We start from the raw sequence: 22203 nt of genomic DNA on the forward strand, positions 1-22203 counted from the left end.
TGGGGGTCAATTGGGGTCAGGAGAAAACTACAGCCAGGCAAAAATATGTTAGAGAAGAAAGCCAATTGCCTTACATGGGATTCCACACATAAAGTCTGATCTAGTATAAAGTCTAGTTCTTTAAAGTTTTATTAATATTAAAAAATGTAAGTATGCAATCATGTATATGTATCATGGGTGTCCGAAGCAGTAATTCGGGTGGAGGAGGGGGCAAGGTGTATGACTTTTAACTACAGGTTGTTGCCTTGATTGTTTGCAGTCTTTCCATGACTGAACATCACACACCATTACATAGAGATGAACAAGAAGCAACAAGAAACAACGGTGGTTTGTGCCTGTTGGTGATGTACTGTATTGTTTTGTATTTCAGAACTAGCTTTATTTGTCCATTTTACAATAACAGAGTAAGGCTAGAAAGACATACAGCTTCAATTTGTCCACTGAACAACAATGTAGGACTCTAAAACCAAATGTAAAAACTAAAGGCTGAATTCTGCACAGACGATAAACACAGAAGGAATCAATTTTCAAGTTCAGCAATCGCTTCTTTGGGAACAAGAGGCTTTCATTAATCTTCTATTCCTTGTTTCCCTTCTCACTCTTTGTTTGCAAGAGTCACCTGGAGTGAGGGTTGCAGAACACAGCTTCTCAATGATACAATAATAAGCAATGATACAACCCTCTATACGAGGCATGAATGGAAATAATGAGCCTATAAAAGGTGGGTGGGGTCGTTGTTTTCCCTTTAATTTACTTCTGCTGGCTTTGAATAGCTTTATTCCCATTGTAGCTGAATCTCTCCAAAAAAAAGGTTTAAATATTAACTTCCCTTCTCTTCAGGCTTAACCGAACAGAAAGATTCCATAAAGGTCCTAGGAACCAGATCCTAACTTGTTTAAATTGAAGAAACTTGGGAGCTCGCTATACATTTGCTAAGAAAAGCAGCTCTAGGTCAAGGGGGGGAAGGGCGTGAGAAGAGGCTTCACCTTTTCCCCTGGGACCTCCCATTTCTCCAACCCAAACGGGACTCACTGCCATACTCAGCTCCCCTTTCCCCCCAAACAGTTAAAATAACACGTAGTTGTGCGCGGAGAACTCCACTGGGGGGGGGGGGGAGCTGATCATGGAGCGATTGGGAATAGAGAAGTGAGGGGGTGACAAGTATATTAAGCATCTCCCTGCTCCCCCACGCATTCTCCACTCAGGATTCCCCTGGTGTGACGCTGTTTGTGTGTTTTTAAAATGTTACCCCACGAGGGCTGGGTAACACCTCTTTGCAAGGAAGGCGTGCAGTCCTCCCGGCTTTCCCCTGTCACTTAAAGTATACTTTTATGCCTCTGGCAGGGCATTTCAGACACTCCACTCGCACGGAAAATAAATACATGCATACGTAAATAAATAAATACAAGTCCAGCCACTGCTTTACAAAAGGGGGGGCATCAGGAAGAGAGCATGAGCTGGGTGTGTCAAAATGGAAATCTGATCATTTGCCCAGCCTCTATCTGAATCTGATCATAAACCCATTTTCTGTTGCAGCGACACTCAGCCCCACACTTGGTAGAATTGCATTTAGGGCAGGGGTAGAAGCAGCCCAAGCAGTTCTTCTCCAGGCAGTCACACAAATCTGTCTTGCTGGAAAGAAGCCGGCCGTGTTTGTCATATTTCTTCACAGTCCTGTAAAAAACAATTAAACAGGAAATGTCAGTTGACTTTCAGAGTGTGAAGCAAATGAAAACAGAAAAGACACTGCCAAAAAAAAGAGGGGGGAAAAGGAAGATCCGTTACTTCCTTTTGATACTCCTGCAGCATACTGAGAAAACACTTTTCAATCTCAGAACTGTATACTTACTCTACAGTAAATAAAAATGTTAGGATCACATACACATAATGCATTTAATGAAGCATCTGGTTTAACCCTTCAGTCTTCTCTAAAAGGATGAGGTAGGCAGTTGTTTCGGCAGATATTTACTTAGGGCTGCTTTGCCCAGGAAGGTTTTCAACACAGTTATAGTACTCATGGCAACAATGACATGCATATTTGTCTCACATTAAGTTGGGCGGTTTTTCTGCATGAAAGCCATACCCATGTAGGAAAAGCTCATGTGAAACAGCCCACTTCCTTACAGTTAAAAAACGTCTCCAGATGTAAGAACTCTGATTAATTGCACAGGCCTTAATATATGGACACACATACCGACAAATTAAGCTTCAATGGGCTATTCAACAGAGGACGTTACAGCAAGTCAGCCAGCCACAAAGACTGGCTGGCATGATGAATTCCAATCCAAACTAACTGGACACAAAAAAAATGCATTCCTGTATAGTCTAGCAATGTCGATATTTAAAGATTAAATAGATTCTTATTGTGATGGGCAAAGTATCACTCCCTCCTTGTCAACAGAATTCCTACCACCATCAACTCTGGTTTGGTTTAGATTCAGCCTTATTTTTGCCTTCACCCAATTTATTAGGTCCTCCAGGCACCGGTTCAAAAACATTGCTGCTCCTGATTCAGATGAAACATCAAAATAGAGACAGGTGTCATGAATCAGTATATATTTATGTCACCTTCCTCCAAATCTCTCGATGCTCTTCTTTTGGTTTCTCAGAAACACTAAATAAGATGCATGAGGAATGGGAGGAGGGAGCTGTGTTGCACTCCATAAGAATCTTCCCATAAAGATGTGATAGTTGCCAATTACTGTCTTTTCACTATGAGCAGGAAAGGGCTTAGACTAGTTGAGTGCAGTGACTTGAGGCTCCACTGCCACCTTCCAACTTAGTGTGGAAGATTAAGTTTTGACATTCTTTTTTCAGGCAATAAGACAAACAAAAAAGAAACAACCACATTTTTAGTAGCTTAGAGAGTCACTACAGTAAGGGAAATTGCGTTGTTTACCTGGGACTTTTGTGCTTCCGGGTTCTTTGGCACGATTGTTAAGGGCTGCATTACACAGCAGGAGAGGGCCAACAAGGGGGTTGAATTGAATACTCCCCATCTGTTCAGTTATATTGAGACAATGCTATCTAGTGGCGAAAGATCCTGCCGTTTCCCAGCTATTACCACTTTAAAACTGGTTCTTTTTATCCCAGGATTTCCAGAGGATTCCACAGAAGACATCCTGGTTGTTGCTGACATCATGAAATTGACCTGAAAACCTCCATGAGTGGCCAATCACAAGTGTGCAATAAATCACTTGTTTAAAGGAGCCCTTAAACTTAATGTTCCTTAGCTGCTTTTACATCTGCAAAGGAAAAATATGCAAACCTTTATCTTTTCTTTTGCTTGCAGTAAGGGGATGTCTTTTTTTTTTTACTGAAAACTGGTGCACAGGGAAGGGAAGAAGCCCCTCTCCCTCTTCAAAGTGCAGCCTCTGCAGAAAGAACATGTAGTTCCATCCTCAGATGAAGAGGTAATATTTCTGATCAACAGAATGGAAGACTGCTGAGAAGTCAAACATTCTCCACTGGGGATATAAAAAGAGATATGATCTCTGTCTTAAATATAAGAGGGGACAGAAGCTGGATATCATTATTATGATCTGCCTGTGAACATCCTGGCGGCATTTCTCTACCTACTACTGAATGCTGACCCACAGCCAAATTCTGTAAATTAATGGACTCGGAAGCACATTCCAATGTTTTCAGTGGGGCTTCCAAGGAACCATACACAGGACTGCAGCCTCAGATTATAAACATTTGGAAACCACCTGGCAATTCTTACGATATTCTAAAATTTTAAAAATATAGAAGAAACTTGATTCAGCATCTTACTTCTTTGTAGTATTAAAACAATCCTGGTTTATCATGGACATGCAGGCTTTCTTCTGCTGCTCCCGAGTTTCTGGGTTGAAGTCTGCCAAGAGCGGCCCTGGATTTTGAAATGCCAGACATTTCAGTTGGCGTTCTATTTGTTGCTATGAGCAAACAAGCAAGTGGTTAGAGTGATAAAATGCTCTCAATTAGATTGAGAGCTTATTTGAATCCTGTATTAACACAGAAATCGACAGAAGAGAATTAGTAATTAGAATGCAAGGCCAACCATCTTACTTTCACAATAATTCCTGTTAAAATACCTCACCAACAATTCTCCTTTTAACCAACGGTGCTTGAAGTTCAGCTGAGGAAGATGAAGCAACAGAAATCTAAAACTGTATGCAAACTTGTAGTTTTGAGCAACATATGAAATGGATGAAACTTGGGGGCTGTCTATATGTGCTGAAAGCCCCTGGGTGGGAGCGTAGTGGCAAGCATCAATTCTATGATGCAAAAGCCACCGCGTGGGTGTCCCGGGGCTTCCCCCCAAAGCTCCGAAGCAAAGAAGTTGGGGACTTACCCCAATTTCTTTGTCTGGAGCGCAATAAGGACAGTGCATTGCCATCTGTCACCATGCTCTGGGGTCGCAGGAGGGGCGTGGCCAGGCAAATAGCAAGCCCTGATTGGTTGCCGTCCACCCAGGCAGGGGGGAGGGTTGGGCTAGCGGGCTGGCGACCTAAATGGCCGCTGGAACACCCCTGTGCTGCCTCTGGAGTGGGGAGAAGAGTTTTACTGGAGGAAAGTTCTCGACAAAGCCAGGGAGGGACAGACAGTGGCGGCGCCTCCCCCGCCCACTGATGATCCGTATAAACCCCAGGCTCGCTCCTGCATGTGGTGATAACATGGTGCAACCCCGCAGGAGCAAAGCCACAGGGTTTAGGGGGCTTGTGGCGCTAATGCACCATCATCAAGACAGCTCCCTGGTTAAATGGGCATCACCAGGATCCTAGGCATGTTCAAGAGCATCATCTCCCGTTGGGGATTATGGGTTTGCAGTTTTCTCTACTTTCCAGATTTAATTTGGAAGGCAGAGAAAACTACAAATGTGATCCCCAGCAGGGAATTATGTTTCTGAACATGCTCAGAAACATCATTACCAAATAAGGAAAGCTCCATAACATCTTTCCTGTGTCTATTGATCAGGCCTTCCAACTGCCAGTTATTACCTCTCCCTTCATAAAGGTAAGGGTTATTGGTTGTGTGGGTGTGCTGTTGTTGCTGTTTTGCTTAGGGAAAGGAAGGCTGGCAAGTTGGACTGCGTGAGTCTCATTTCAAGCCACACCCAAACTCAAAGGCATCTGTACCTAACCTTAAATAGGGTCAGGGTTCAATTCTATGCATGTTTAGACAGAAAAAGGCCGCACAACTCTCATGGCTGGTTGGGGCATGCTAGGAATTGTAGGACTTTTACCTGTCTAAACATGCACAGGATTGCGCCCTTCCTTTGAACAAAGAAGCCACCACATTCTGACAACCTCCATTTGAAGTCTGTCCCCATCAATGCCGCTCACAAGCTACAGACATCCATGCAGCCTGTCTGCTAAGCTGGTCCCGCTCTCTCCCTGCGTGACAGTGGTAGATGGATTGCCGGGTGAATGGCTGGTAGGGAGGCTGGGGTTGCCAGGGCAGTGCAAATGAGATCTAGGTGGAAGACAGCAGATTCCTGCCACTGGGGGATGGGGCGGACGAGGACTGGATAGCCCTCCTTCTTCAAGGATTAGTTATGGATTGTTTATATTTCTATTCTACCTTTCTGAAGCCAACCAAGGCTATTTGCAGAAAATAATAATAATAATAATAATAATAATAATAATAATAATAATAATAATATTTAAAATAACATTATCAATTGAAAACATAGCAAAATGTTAAAAGAAACGCCTTTAAAACTTAAAAACCATAAATTACCCATCTTCTCCCCCCCCCCTTTTGCCTTTTGTTGCTGCTATTGTTGCTGTGGGAGGGGAATATTTATTTTAACCTAATGGCACATATGTGCCAGCAGCACTTGAACACTTGGTGGTTTTTTAAAAGTCTTCACTAAGGCAGTTATGATGCAGACAAGACTTTTTCCCACCTCATCACACTAGAGGGCAGAAAGAAGGGATGGCAAAAGTTAAAGATCTGTGGGAAGAAAGCAGAGGAGGAGTTGCACGTCAACAATTAGGTCGCCAACCTCTGCTCCTCACTAGGCAAGGCACTGACACTAATTAAAATAATAATAATAATAATAATAATTTTATTTATTTGTTACCCGCCTCTCCCTCCAGATTGAGAAGGGGTACAATGCAAACCGCCCAGAGAGCTTGTAAACCGCCCAGAGAGCTTCGCCTGTGGGGCGGTATATAAATGTAATAAAATAAATAAATAAATAAATGCTACAAAATACATATAATTAAAACATTCAAAACTAATACATCATTAAAAGCAGCACATTATTAAAAGGCATCCTAAAATTCAACTGGGTAGGTCTTCCAGAAGAGATCAGTCTTTACAGCTTTCTTAAAATCCAGAAGACTGTTAAATTGACGAATCTCTCCCAGCAGGTCATTCCATAATCTGGGAGCGGCAGAGGAAAAGGTCCTCTGGGTAATAGCTGTCAGCCTTGTTTTTGTTGACTAGAGTAAATTGTTCCCAGAGGACTTGAGTGTGCAGGTCGGATTGTACGGGAGAAGGTGATCCCACAGGTAGCCTGGACCCAAACCATGTAGGTCTTTAAAGGTGATAACCAACACTTTATACTTTGTCTGGAAACTAATTGGTAGCCAGTGAAGAGATTTTAAAACTGGTGTAATGTGGTCACCCCTAGGTGTACCAATGACCAGCCTGGCTGCCATGTTTTGAACTAGTTGAAGTTTCCGGACTAGGCACAAAGGTAGCCCTATGTAGAGCACATTGCAGAAGTCAAGCCTCGAAGTTACCAGCGCATGCACTACCATCTTTAGGTCTTCCGACTCTAGGAAGGGGCGCAGCTGGCGTATGAGCCAAAGCTGATAGGAGGCACTCCTGGCCGTCGTATCTATCTGGGCTGTCATTTGGAGCGACGGATCCAGAAGCGCCCCCAAGCTGCGAACACAGTCTTTCAGAGGGAATGTAACCCCATCCAGAACTGGTTGACACACCTCCAAACCCAGGTTATGACCTCTGACAGCAAGCACCTCCATCCAGTCAGCTTCAGTTTGTTTTTCCTCATCCAGCCCATTACCGCCTCCAAGCATTCATTCAGAGGAGACACATTATCCTTAGCTGACGCTGTTGTCGAAGGCATAGAGAAATATATTTGGGTGTCATCAGCATACTGATAGCACCCCGCCCCATGCCTCTGGATGATCTCTCCCAGCGGTTTCGTGTAAATATTAAATAGCATTGAGGAAAGGATGGCACCTTGTGGTACACCACACAGCAGCCCCTTCTTTTAATGTCCACCACAATTGCAGTTGTGGTGGACATTAAAAGCAGGATCATAATAAGCCAGCATTTAGGATGAAATAACAACAAAGTAAACACGGAATGCAATGGTTTGACAGGAATGTAATCTAGATTCCTAGTAATAAGTGACTGAGCAAATGGTGTCAATAATGGAGAAAAGAGCTATTTTGGAAGCATCCTAACGGCGCAATTCTAGGCAGATCTACTTTGATGTGAGATCCATGGAGTTCTATGGGGCTTAATCCCTGGTAAACAGGTTTAGGGTTGAACTGCATGTCATTTAATAGTAGGCAGGCAGGACAGTTCCCATTTTAACATAAGGAGGAGCTAATTTGGGCAAATTTGTTTTCATCTGTAAGAAAAGCTTATACTTCCAGATGAGGCTTTTATCGGGCCATCACTCTACTTCACTTATGGAATTTCCATTTGTAACGTTCCTGTATTTCCCCACTGTTTCTTCCATCTTTTTTCTTACTGCAGAAAACCCATTAAAGAAGAGAAGACAGAATAGCTGCACAGCGCCATTGGCCTATACCACTAGGAGCCTCTTTCAGGAAGCATCTGAGGATACCTTCTCACTGGACTGCTCCCAACATCTGTGATTACCTTGTTGACACACTTGGTTTCTCCCCATGAATACTTGGAACATTTAGGACCGTTTGCATGAACGGAAGTATTAGCAGCATAAACCACTGTTCAGAAACCTATAGTACAAGTGGAAATGCTCCAACTCCACTACTCTCAACTTGGGAGTAAGTTCCCTCCCTCTATCCTCTTACCATCTTCTTTTTCCATTGATCCCCTTGGCCTGGCAACTGAAGCATCTGAAGGCAAGCAAAAGGCACAGGAAGAATCATTGTTGCAAATCAAGAGATTACACAGAAGGCTACAGCAAAGCACTGAGAAGCCAGCAGATTAATAGCTAGGAAAAGTATTTTAGGGTAATTGTTCTATCGTTTTTTAGATCCAAAGGTGGCTGAATTTGAATTTATAATGCAATTCTGGCAAGCTAGCATTTATGCACAAATTTAAATGCAAAACAACAACAACTGAGAATAAAAGCTCCATCACACCTGAACGTTTGCCCTTGTATTATCCCCCTCCATTTACTTAGTGTTTGAAAGCCTTACGTTTCATTCAACTTCACACCTCTCCTTGGAATCACGGTGTCCTGTCCCCCGCCCCCGCGGATCTCATTTGTACCTCCCCTTACAATCTATTGGTTGTTCACAGGGACACCTTGCCTTGGCACACACCCTCCCTTTCATCAGCAATGCTGTCCACCCTCAGAACATCGGATTGAATACAATGGAATAAAAATACATGTAGAGGGTTGAGCACATTGCTGGAAAAAATGTTCCTTCCCCACACTTGGAAACCTCGTAAAGGGGGGGGAGAGGTGAGAGGTGAGATCAGGGCAGGACATGGACAGCGTCATCTGAGTCCTTTGTATGCAACGCACCATGACAGCAGGCTATAATGCTGGTGTGATGGAGCTCTAAGGCTCTCCTTGTATATATCTAAGTGAGTTGTTGACTCTTTTATATTAGTTTCGTTGGCAAACTGAAGGAAGTTGACATGTGTCAGCTACATTCTTCATTCTTGAACGATGCGCCATTATTGAGAACTTGTTTGTGCTTTTCATTTTTAAACCGGGAAACTAACGATACACAATGGAAGCTAGATACTTGGGGGAAGGAGGATAAATCAATGAGGAATTAACTCTCATTTTGAAATTCAGTTCTCAAAAGCAATACTGGATTTCACCCATAAAATACAGTCCTAATAAAAGGCTTGCACAATGGAAACAAAATAATGAAGATCGCAAGGGTGACAGAGAAAATGAGGAAACACATGAAATTAGCTGAATTAAACAGATTTATGTGGATCCACTGTGGAATGAGCTGCCTAGGTGGCTAAAATATATATTTTCTGCTTATATTTGTCTATATCGACCTCAAACTGTTTCCTTTTCCCAACATCAGCATAGGGCTGGATGCATTTAATCACCCTATGTGGCAACTGGTGTTACATGATGAGCTAGCTGTCCATGGTGGTTCACCATAAGGATTGAGCAAATTTTACTATGAAACTACAACCCTCTCTTTTCTGGCGTTTGTGGTCATATGGTGCAACTCGCCTATTTTCCAAGATGAAACACTGTACACCAGCAGCTGCCAAGGGGAAGGATTTCAAGGGACCTCCACATGCTGGCTGTACTGGACTGACCACACGCACACACTTTTCAGTGTTGATTAGGGATGCAAATCCATGACCACATTGGCACATTAGTAAGGGGAGGGATTCCCTGGCTGGAAAACGTAACAGGTGAATCAAGTCAAAGATCTAAATTATACATTAAAAAAAAAAAAACTTTGAAAGAAGGGGAAAATCATTCTTGTGTACTCCGAAGTCACCCTACCTGCTGTTTTTGCCCCAGAGTGCTCTCTTTGGCGCAAGCACTACTCGCTTCTGCCAGTTCCCCTGGTGCAGGTGGTGCAGGCTCTTCTCCTGCAGGATTGCTTCCTTCCAAACAAACTTCCATTTTCAACAATATGAAAAACCTGCAGTAGCAGATACACAAAATATACAGGTGAAAAAGTTACCAGTGGAAAATGTCCAAACTTTAGACACCTACATTTAATTTAATTCCATAATGATAATGTTACATTTCAAGTGTTTTCTGACCCGTAGCTACTGCTTTTATCCTCAAAAGGGCTTTGCCAGTAATAGGGGGCTGTTTTAATGCAAGAGTGGGGAATCTCTGGCCCTCCTGCGTTGTTGGACTTCAGCCCCAGCCAGCATGGTCAACTGTCAAGGTTTTAGTCCAAGAAATAACTGGAGGGCCACAGGTCTCCCATCCCTCTTCCAGTGGAATCTAAGGCCCTTTCTACATGTAAGGATTCTCCCAGGAAAATGGAGGGATCGTCCCTGCCTGCTCCCAGGATCCCCTGTGTGTCATTTGGATGCACAGGGATGATCCCAGGATAATCCCTGGGGGGGAGGGGGAAGGCAGGTGTAGAAATGCCCCAAGACATTTATGTAACTTCATAAGAAGGTCCCATTACTATGGAAAGGAGGACTCCTTTAAAAACCCTAATTCTCTTGACACAATAAAGTCTACAGAATGCAGCTTGAGGACAACTTATGTATTGTTCATTCTGACAGAAGCAGCTGGAGGGATGAAACAATGAAGAAAAATGCTATGCAATTCCAATTCACGCTGCTCAATTTTAAACATAACGCATCCTGTAAAAAGTATGTTTAATACACATTTTAACAAGTGTTCCACCTACATTACATAAATTCAGCTTTGAATATTTTGGCAGTCAGTGAAAAAATAGTTCAGTTAAGAGAGCAGTAAAAGGACATTTCCCCATACAGCTTAACTTAGCCACAGAACCAGGGGCTTTTCTTTTCAATTGGAAGTGAATTCAGATACTTTATTATGCCTTGTAATATTATCCTTCCACAAGTATACAATATGATTTATAAAACATTAAAAGGCACAACTAGGACCGGGCAGGAGGGATGGGTTGAATCCAGTGGACAGAAACAATATGGGATTTGTTTAATCTAATAAAATTATCAGCACATCAAAAAGTCAGTGTCAAATGTTTTTTAAAAGTTACTGAAGATTGGAGACCACTGGTTTTATATACAGGGGTTTAAAAATATCAGTGTGGCTTATTAACCAAGGTCTATCCACCCTCGCTACCAATTCCAATTCCAACCTTTTGGAATTTGCAGAGGGCTTCCCAAAGAGGCCAGATTTCCCTAATTGTACTGCAGAATGGAAAAGCGAACAGCTTCTCTAAACCAGCGATTTACAGCACACTCGTGTCTGGCCACTCACAGAAGTTTGTGGGTAGATTTCATGACATTGTCAACAAACAGGATGTCTCCCACAGTTTTCCCTCCCCCTTAACACGAAATTGGCAGCGTGTTAAGCTAGCCTTGCACTATGAACTAGCCAAGGATGGAGAAGAGGGTAAAATAGCTCCCTGCAACAAAGGCAGGCAGATTTGATCCCCCGCCCCACCAAGAGCACCACTTTAAGTTCAATGGGGCTTACTCTCAAGTAAGTGCACCATGGGGACGTAGAGGGTTCTGTAATACCACAAGAACAAGATCCTTCATTATGCAAGATTATATTTGTGCTGGGTTTAAATCAACGTGATTCTTTAAATTATTTTTTCTTCTTTCTGTTGGTTTGTGCTAGTAGTTCGCCATATGTCTACTCAGAAGTCCCATTGTGTTCAACTGGGCTTATTCCCAAGTACGTGTGCTGAGGGTTGCAGACCTACTGCAGATGAAAACAAGAATCCCTCACCCTGCTGCTCCTTTGCACACCAGGGTCTTCTACCTTGTCACCCCCCTCCTCCCATATAATGCAGCCCATATCAATTGCACCAAAGAATCAGGTAGCACAACAGCCCCAGGTAAACAACGTGATTTCCCTTAATGTAGAGACACTCTAAGTCTCTTTTTTCTTAGCTTCTCCAAACTATGTGGCAAGACCAAGCACAGAGGGGTTGGGAAAGAGGCAGAGTCTGGTCTGAGTGTGCAGAGTTATGGAGAAGATAAGAAACGGGGAGAATTTTTTTTCTTTTTCAAACCCACTGTTCAAGTGAGGAAAATTCCCACATCTTCCCTGATTGCTAGATGGAGACATGGGATCTTCTTCCTTTGCAGGAAGCGTTGGCAACAGAAAGAAACCACAGGCTTTTTGTCCTTCTCTGAAGCTTCCTGCAAGTCAAGCAAGACTTCTGCCTCCTCTCCTTCTAGCAAGCACAGAGGGTCTTGCAGGAAATTTTGAAGGAGGAAGAAAGAGCAGGAGAAATGACTGCTGTTTCTTTTCTTAGCCAAACTACTCAATGAGTGACAGCCTGCCTGAGGCTGCTGTGGGGCTCTGCTGCCAAGGCGGCAGCAGCCATTTGCCCATCACAAGGTGAATATACATGTCAATGCCTGTTTATACACAACAAATACTTTCATGACCTCAGTTACTTTGGTCCAGTCCACTCATAACAATTATGGCCTAATTAACCAGTTTATGAAGGTATTGCAGTTTATTAAAGCATAGCGAACAATGAGCATCAGGCCCATGTGTTTTCTCTTCACTCATTCCCTTTGTACATGTGCAGAATAGAAGATTTCTAGGCTTTGTTAAACCGTAGCTTCCCATTACAACCAAATTGGTAAATGGTGTTTTTTCATTCTTGCTTACTAACCAAAATATGAAATCAGAATCACATAGAATCTTCATAGAATCATTGAATAGTTGAGCTGGAAGGGGCCTATAAGGCCATCGAGTCTAACCTCCTGTTCAATGCAGGAATACACAGTAAAGCATCCCTGACAGATAGCAGTCCAGCTGCATCTTGAATGCCTCTAGTGTGGGACAGCCCACTACCTCCCTAGGTAATTGGTTCCATTGTCATACTGCTCTAACAGTCGGAAAGTTTTTCCTTAGGTCCAGACGGAATCTGGCTTCCTGTAACTTGAACCCATTATTCTGTGTCCTGTATTATGGGATGATCGAGAAAAGATCCTGGCTAGGGTGACCATATGGAAAGGAGGACAGGGCTCGTGAATCTTTAACAGGTGTATAGAAAAGGGAATTTCAGCAGGTGTCATTTGTATACATGCAGCACCTGGTGAAATTCCTTCTTCATCACAACAGTTAAAGCTGCAAGAGCTCTGCCCTCTTTTGTATCTGTTCACTCTAGAATAGCTTACCTGCTTGGTTTAATTAAGCCAAGATTATTACATCTGAATTTGGCCTGTTTCTCGTGGCTCTTGTATATTATATGATGAAAATGGAAACTATGTCTTTAGCAGCATATGCGGAATAAAACTTATGTTTATCACAGTCCGCACATCTTCCTTCAAATCCATGTCTTGATATCTTAACAGGGCTGCCTGAGCAAAGTGACCTTGGTCACTTTAATGCTCTGTATAATGCTATACTCTGTATAATGCTAAACTATAATGCTCTGCTTTTTATAGTTTCAAACTTCATATGCTTTAATGATATGTCAGGATCCCTTTTACAAAACCCCCATTAAATTCTTCAACATAAGGAGCATAGAATAGAACAGAACAGGATTCTGCATCCAATTACAGAAGAAATCTATAAATAAAAAATATTATATTGGCCCCGTTCAGAAGACACCTTAAACCATGGCTTTAACCACAGTGACTAAGGCAAAAAGTCTTATTCACCATGTGGATCTTTAAATACGAGTTCTCCCCACTTCAATGTTTTGAAGGCCACATTCTTCATGTCTCCTCTCCAGGATTACACATATGACATGATCGGGGCTACTATTCCGTTTCCCTTCACTCAGTTGCAATTACCACACACGCATCACCGACTGATATTGAAAAGTATTTCACAAAGGCAAAACAAAAATAAAAATGAAGATTGACAGTTCACACAGAAAGCCCTTGTGTCAATTTAGAATACAGAAAAATATAATGTATAGTTAAAACAACAGGCCATTAGGTGTCACTATTGCTCTGCAAAATAAAATAATTTACATTAGGCCACTTCGCAGCTATCTAGAGAAATTAGAAAATAAATGCTTCCTTTGGACACAGACTGTGAAGTATTAATTTGAACTCCCATTCCATAGATAAATCGAATAAGCTATAAACCCTACTCTGTTGCCAAGTAAGTGAATATGCTGCTTTGGGCTACTGGCCCCTAGTTCTCCCTGAGGGCTATGCCATTTCAGACTGCCAGGGGAGAGCTCAAATGACTGAATGCTCCTCCAGACCAAAAACATCATCGCACGTAGAACATGGACTAGGTGGGGAACAGTCTAGATTAGACCTCTTTCCCCAGATGCTTAGTTTTCTATGTGGAGGGATTTTGATATTTACTTATTTTTAGAAATTCAGAAAAAGATGTGAGTCAGGCTAACTATCTCAGGAAGAACTGGTCCGTCTTCATCTGTTATATTATTCCTTACCCTTGGGGGAAGGAACCCTTTCCTTCGGAGTAATTTATCTGCTCAAAATCCCCACCCTGAGGTGGGGATAATAATCATGTAGTTTGCATTCATCAATAGCCCAATAAGCTTGTTCAGGGTAAAAGCCTCCATCAGTACAAATATGGGAGATCAGTCCAAACATAACAGAGAAGGGTAGTCTTGTTGCAAAAGGAATTGTGTTGCAGGAGATGAGTCCAAACATACAGGGATACACTCATGTTTGGACTCATCTCCTGCCACGCTCTTCCTCTTGCAACAAGACTACCCTTCTCTGTTATGTTTGTGAGGGACTTAGTGGTCCAGGGCTGGGATGCAAACCCATTACCAAGAGGGGGATATATAAAGCTAAATTGTAGATTATGTTCGAGGGTGTTTATGTAACCATATTTATTTGTTATGTTTATATTCCACCTTTCCTCCAAGGAGACCAAAAAGGTATACAAGATCTTCCTACACTCTATTTTATTTTCATAGCAACCCTGTGAGCTAGATTAGGCTGAGAATCATTGACTAGCTCAAAATCACCGAGTGAGCTTCATGGTCAATTGGGGACTAGAAGCTGGATGTTCCGAGTCTAGTCCAGCACTCTAACCACTACACTACATCAGCTCTCAAATCTTGTAAGATTTGCTTGAGCTAATCGCGGTCGTTCAACACCAACCACATGTAGATGGGGAAGGTGGGAGAGCAGACACACACCAGCCAAACATGTCCTGCCAACCATGTGTCTGACCAGAGTGTGAAGTGGGCCTATGTATATGCCAGTCTAAGTGCCAACATATGGGAAGGGGGGAATCCTGATTGGCCCAGGATTCCTCCTTTGTATGGAGGCATTCTACACATTTCAGGCCACTTCACACATTGGCAAAAAGTTGCAACTGGATGGAAGGCAGCCAGTGTGCATGTTTAGAGGCATGGCTGCCAAGCACAACTGTGCTCTCCTGTCAATAATAAGAGCCCTTCTCCATGAGCCCCTGCCATAGGAAGTGAGGCAGGTGGGTACTAGGAGGAGGGCTTTCTCCGCTGTGGCACCCCGGTTGTGGAATGAGCTCCCCAGAGAGGTCCGCCTGGTGCCTACACTGCACTCTTTTCGTCACCAACTGAAGACCTTTTTATTCTCTCAGTATTTTAACTTAAATTTAAATTTTACTGTTCTAACTCTGTATTTTAATTTTATATCAATTTTGTGGCGTGGTTTTATCCTGGTTGTGCTTTTTATACTGTATTTTGTATTTGTGCTTTTAACCTGTTGGTTGTTTTATTATGGTTTTAATTTTTGTGAACCGCCCAGAGAGCTTCGGCTATTGGGCGGTATAAAAATGTAATAAATAAATAAATAAATGTTAGAACAGAATAAGCAACATTCTGAACAGTGAGCTGCCAGCCCAGGCCTTCCTTTAGAATATGGGGGGGGGGGGGAGTACTTATACAGGATTATTTTTCCAGGAAGGAGAAATAGAGAAAAGGGTGCCACCCCTTGTGATATGAACTCTCAATGACTACAAGTCCCAATACTACTTTTTTCTGCCTCTAGCATTTCCAAAGACTGGAGGAGGCAAGAAGGTGAAGGAAGAAGGAACAAATACCATAGTTATCAGAGACACGGAAATCCCAGGGGCAGTGGGAGCCACTGAGGCTGATATGGTTCACCAGTCTCAAAATATATGTGAGTAAATGACTCTGGGGCTTCCAGAGTGCATAGAACTGGAACTGCATTTGGACAGGGAACAGTGTCCAAATGTGTATTATTAATGTATGTACACACCATGTTGCCATGTAAAGCTGTAAATAAAAATCAGGCAGCCAGAAACAAAAGGAGCTTAAAGGAAACTAAAAGAAGCCAAATGATACAAAGCAATGTAGTGAATGCCAATGTGGTGTAGTGGTTAGAATGACCCAGTTTCAAATCTCCGCTCAGCCATGGAACTTACTGTGACAGTCATTATCTGTCAGCCTAGCCTACCTTGCAGGGTTGCTGTGAGGATAAAATATTGCATCCCAGGGACTGGGAACAGTGTCTTATTAATGTATATTATTATAATAATGAGTATTATTAATGTACATATACGCCATGTTGCCATATAAAGCTATAATTACAAATCAGGCAGCCATAAACAAAAGGTGCTTAAAGGGAACTAAAAGAAGCCAAATGAGAACCATATGCCTTGAACTTCTTTGAGAAAAGGTGATAAACATAATAAACTATCCTCCAACTGTTTCAAAGGGACAAGGGATCGTGGTGGTAGTGCTATATTACACCTTAGCACTAGGCCCAGAGAAATTATGCTGGAGCGCTGGTCTGCCTTTTTTTCTGTAAACACACTCACGTGCAAACTCAGAGGACATCGTGTGTTTTAGTGCTGCAGAGGGAAAAGGTGCACATCCTTCAAAGAAGTCACAACGGATTGAGAAAAGTCCATAAGGACCAGTGTAGGATCAGTTTCCAAGGGGATAAGGGGGGCCCTGGGTTTCTTGCAATGCGGGCACAATAGGGAGAGATGGAATACGTCCTGCCGCAGTCAGAGGGGACGGTATATAGGACATAGTGACTGTTCCCCCCACCCTCCGTCCCGCCAACCCCCACAAAAAACTTACTGTCTGTATGCACAAGCCCTGTGACACAGGTTGGAAATGACTGAAGAAGAGGCATCCACCCTGGTTTGTGCACTGTTCAAGGTCTCTGCTTATGAAAACGCTTCTATTTTCTTTCTACGCATTTCTATTGAGCATCTTTTTAGATCTGTGTGCAGGAATTCACAAAATCATCTCCTCCTAACAAGTGATCTTGTCACAGCTCTTTCAGGACGCAGCTTCAGCTTGAGCCACCGGTCTCTGCGGGTTTCTAACCCTATACAAACTTTCGGACCCTTACCTTCACTTTCTCTTTCCTTTCTGGAGCTCACCACAAGGAGCTCCAAACTACCAGCAAACTGGCCGTAGCGTCCTCCTCTGGACTCATAGCTCCCCCTTCAGGATTGGAGGAGAAGCTCAGTTCAAGCTGAGCGTTCTTCGTCGGGGCTGCCTTTTAATAAACATTTCTGGGGACGACTCTGGCGTGGAGTTCCTGGTTCAATGACAGCGCGGGGGGAATTATGGTAGCCTTCTGTCACATAATCTTTAGTACACACCCAGAGTTCTTTATCTTCTAAAATGCCGGTAAAGAACTAAATCACATTAAAACAGCGAGGCAAGAAAACACAGCACAATTGGTAAACTTGCAAGATTTGCCAGAAGTTTTTGTCAGATGATCAACCTGACAAAAAGGGAGGTTATAATTTTCAAAGATGGTGCCAGTGCTCTGCTTGTCCTAATCCTCAAAACGACTCTGTTCTGGGACATTCTCTCTTTCCCTAGAGCAAGTGTGAAAGAGGTACTGAACCTCTTTCAGTGGAAGGGCACTATTCAATTTCACAGAAGTTCTTAGGGCTTCGTTCACTAGATGCTGTCCCGAAGGGCAAAAGGGATGGGGTGGGGTGGGGTGGGGAGTGCCAGCTCCAGGTTTTGGGTTGTCCTTGAGCAAGACACCATCAATGGCATCCTTCCCTCAGTGAGTCCATCTTCTCATTGCTGCTATTGCTCTATCTCCTGCTCCTCCTCCTCCTTTCTCATCGTTACTATTACTACTACTACTACTACTACTACTACTACTAATAATAATAATAATAATAATAATAATAATAATTTATTTATTTATTTATTACACACCTCTCCCTCTGGATCGAGGCGGGGAACATGAAACACAATATAATACATAAAATTAGTTAAAAGCTCATGTAAAACCAATACGATATTAAAATAACAATCACAACAACATAAAAATCTTCGGTTTAAAATTCATCTGGGTAAGCCCGCTGGAAGAGACTAGTCTTTACAGCTGTCTTAAACTCAGAGAGTTTAAGACGCTTGCTTGACAAGCAGAAAACCAATGGTTCCTTGGGTTCCTCAAGGAGGAAAAAAGGCAGGATATAAATGTAATAAATAAATAAATAATTTCTTTGATGTGAAAATATATGGTGAACCAATGGGTGCATATTGAATTTTTGCAAACTAGTGACACATGTCTTCTAAACGTATTCATTTAACCAAAATATTAGCTTTTTTTCAGTGGTATGTAACTGAACAACTTTGGTTAGTATACTTGAAAGTATAGTTTTTTATATTAGATTTGCATGTCATACTCAACTTTTTGTGGTAGATAAATATTGAAAATGCTTATCTTTAATAGGTGGTAAAAAACATTATTACCCACGATGAGGTATTTAACTACCTATATCTGACAAATGCTGTAAGGCTTTAATAATGGACATCTTATGAAACTGGTTTGGAAGTGAATCTTATTGATGTGGGCTCAAAGCAGTTGTTTTTATATTTTGAGATTCAGACTCCACTGCTGTCTGGTATTCTGGTTTTGGGGTGAGTTCCTTGTATTTTAGCCTCATGGTTTGCCTTCTGTGAAATGCGCTTTGTGGATTCCTATTTCCGTAATAGCCATTTTATGAATGGAATCTTCAGAGTTCAGAAAGTTCAGAGTTCAGTAAATTATATATCAGTTGTTACAATATTTTTAAGCCAGCTCAACTGAACTATAGCTTACTGAACTCTGAAGGTTCTGATCCATTACAGGGATCCCCAAGCTTTTGAGCTTTAATGCCAGAGGTGCAAGTACAAGGAGTAAACATCTGATCAGTGATCTTATGTATCTTTCTGAAGATAATGAAGCCAGTGAAAACATTTCATATCACAACTATTTCCTGATTACCCACAACAAAACTGGCTAGCATGAGCTTAATGCAAGATGAGCTTCGATAGCCCCTTTTCACAGAAACCTTTCTGCATCCTAGACTATAAACATAAGATATATAGAGTTATCACGATAACCACCAGTTTCTGGGCTCTGCTTTCAGCACACTTTTAAATAAAGACATGTAAGCAACAATCAGCAGTGAGCAGCTGGATCATGCAATAGACTCAAAGGCAGTTCTAGAATTTTAGTGGATTCATAGAGTTAGGAAATGGGAGAAATGCTGCAGTTCTCTTTCCTTCAGTGGAATAAACAAAGAAACACATGCAGAAAAAAGCAAGTATTTAGACTATTGGCATTGTCACCGTGAGATGGACTAATCAGATTATTAGTTTAGAATTCTTTCAGTTACTATAATTTATCATTCTTGATATCAATTTGCTCACTCTATCAGTTCACTTTTTGCTTACATATAAAACATAGCAGCTGGGTCTTTCAATATAGTACATATGTATAGTATCAGCTTGCTTATATCTGAAATCTGAATCAAACATGATTTATAGATGCCTTTAGCAGCCCATATTGCTCAATTAAATGGTATATAGTTATTATATGACCACCCTTACTTTCTAACAGTGTGGAAAATTTAATTGCACCCTCCAGTTACATAGCTTTAGGGACATAGTTGGCAATAGCCCACACACTGAGAAAAGAAACCCTTCCCTCAGATTTAAACTACTTACTAGTGATATGCCATGGGCACACTGAAGACAGTGTCTAGAAATACTGTTTTACAATTACTGTGAGTTGATATCAACCTCTATCCTACTCCCAAAGGACCGAAACCAGAGCCCAAGCATCAAAACAAATGTCCACACCGAAGATCAAGCTTGAAGGTAATGGCTAGTAAATGAATGTTTCCACCATTTGGCAAAATCTAATCTCTTTCCATATTTAACATACAACATACAAGTATGCAGAGCTGCTTCAATCTCTTATGAAGTAAGATAATAGAAATCATATTTTTTTTGGAAGAGAAACTGCTGACATGTAATGGCTTCAAAATCTACCATGAGAACTCCTCTATTGGTTCCAATATAAATTTTGGGTAGATTACCAGGCTGGATCAAAACACACTGTTCAGAAAATTTCATTTTTAAAAAAATTGTTTTACTTTTAAATGTTAAAGTTTAAAATGAAACAATAAATCTCTCTGGAGAAAATAGAAGTGCTTCCTCTGTCGAATCTCTTCCGCAACAGGAGGAGAGAGAAAAATATTATAGTGTGAATCTGTTTTTTACTTCCTCTCAAGTGCCACAGCTACATTCTTTTAATTCTATAAATAAAAATCTTGGATTGGAAGAAGTATATTACTCCAGTAATTAAAACTACACTAATATTAAAACTAAAATAGTTTATTCTTAGCCCCCAAGATTTATTTATTTCCAGCTAATTGTTTTTCCTCTTATTATAGAACCACGTAAAAGGAAGCATGCAACAGTTCATATGAATATGAACGGAAAATGTTTTGAGTACCATGCACGCAATGATACATACTAATTGACCATCTATTAAAGTTCGCCTCAGCTTAAGATCAAGTGTCAGACTTTTTAATGTTGGCACAAATTTCATGCACTTTTAATATGCTAGATTTAAGATATCTGTTTAGAGATGTAAAATTTCTGGAATTTTTTAGGCCGTGGGGAAAAAATCCAGGGTTTCCATTTTTTTCGGGTGGGGGAACAGAAATTTTGGGGAAATTGAAAAATAAACAATACTTTTTAAAAGCATTCTTTACAAATCTAAAAAGTTACTTTGTTGCTTTGAGACAGACTTCCCCAACCTGGTGGCCTTCAGATATTTTGGACTTCAGCTTCCATCAGCTCCAGGCAGCATGGCCAATGGTCAGGAATGCTGGGCACTGTAGTCTAAAACGTCTGGAGGGCACCAGGACGAGGAGGGCTGCATTAGGAACTTAAAGCAGCCTTTCTGTTCCTAAAGTTATTTTATGTATAACTTCGTTTGCTCATAAAATTATCATTATATTTATAAACTTTGAAAAGTAAACTCAGTAAATAACTGAATAGATTAGAACTGCATTAAATGACTGTTACATCGTCAGAAACACAGAACTCTATAGAACAAAACCCAAACTGTCAAGAATGCACATTGACGGTCAGGAATGCATAATGGTGACTCTACTCACATGTTGGGAAACTGGGCATAAATGTCTATCGGTAAAATGTACTTTAGATCAATAATTTTAACAAGGAATAAAAAAATAACTATGCTGGGAATCTTACAGAGAGGACTGAAAAAAAAATACCCCATGGCTTCATTATTTCCAGACATTTTACGTCACTAGTCTTTCTATAAAAGTGTTCTTATTACATAGTTTTTAGAAATCATTGGGGGGGGGGGATGGAGGCTAGGTAACAATCTATAAATATTTTGTCTAACATTTTAAAAGGAAATATTTCATAATCCAAAGATGTTTTATTTTTTCCATTTATTTATTTATTTATTTATTTGGAAAAAAACTAAAACTGTTTTTCCTGTATTTTTCTGGCATTTTTCCTGTCCTTTCCACCTTTATGTCTGTTTATGTTTTAAAGAAAATTACGATGGACAAATGATACTCTGAATGTGACATACCTAGATCACTATTTTCTATCAAGCTCATACAAAAGTTTTTTAGGTAAAACTTACCTAATCAGATAATTAAACTGCAGCAAGCAACCTGAAGTTGTGTTTCTTTTGGAGTTTGACACAGCACAAATTCAACAGTCAGTAAAATCACATAATTGTCTGTAGAACTACGAATAGTCCCTTAGTAGCAATGCTGCTTGCTTGTTGTTCACAAATATAATTGGACACAATGGGCCATGTGATTATGCCAATTAATATTGTTAGTGCACCTGAGACATGTTTAATCATGGATTCTATTGATTACATGAGAATATTGTATGATCATAGAAAATTGAACATTTTAAGACTGTGAACTGTAGTTTTCAAATGTTTGTTTTTATGATTACCATAGACTTAGTAGAACTTTTAGCATAAAAGTAAAAGTGTTTTTGCACTGTGTTTTAAATAAACAAAAAAACAAAAAAGGTTGTTGGATTTTCTGACCCAAAGTACGTTTTTGTTGTCTAGTCTTCTCTTAGCTGATACAGAAAAGATGTTGACTTTAAAGAGATTCTACATTAATTTTTA

The 22203-nt window shown here is 41.1% G+C and overlaps 2 protein-coding genes across 2 annotated transcripts in view; both read right to left on the reverse strand.

Annotated features, from left to right (window-relative positions):
• Positions 1-451: 451 nt before the first annotated feature.
• ARL14EPL (ADP ribosylation factor like GTPase 14 effector protein like) lies at positions 452-17078 on the reverse strand. Its single transcript, XM_063129509.1, has 4 exons — positions 16842-17078; positions 9668-9809; positions 3775-3917; positions 452-1674 (listed from the first exon to the last, which is right to left on the reverse strand). The coding sequence occupies exons 2-4, from the start codon at positions 9788-9790 to the stop codon at positions 1467-1469; spliced, it is 474 nt and encodes a 157-aa protein (XP_062985579.1). The 5' UTR covers positions 9791-9809; positions 16842-17078; the 3' UTR covers positions 452-1466.
• Positions 17079-17239: 161 nt separating this feature from the next.
• Positions 17240-22203, reverse strand: part of LOC134400119 (aminopeptidase Q-like) — a 56005-nt gene continuing 51041 nt past the window's right edge. Inside the window, exon 20 of the mRNA XM_063128407.1 lies at positions 17240-17410. Coding sequence (XP_062984477.1) covers positions 17240-17410 — 171 coding nt within the window. The remainder of the gene's footprint in view (positions 17411-22203) is intronic.

This window comes from Elgaria multicarinata, chromosome 6 (genome assembly GCF_023053635.1).
Source record: "Elgaria multicarinata webbii isolate HBS135686 ecotype San Diego chromosome 6, rElgMul1.1.pri, whole genome shotgun sequence".
NCBI lineage: Eukaryota > Metazoa > Chordata > Lepidosauria > Squamata > Anguidae > Elgaria > Elgaria multicarinata.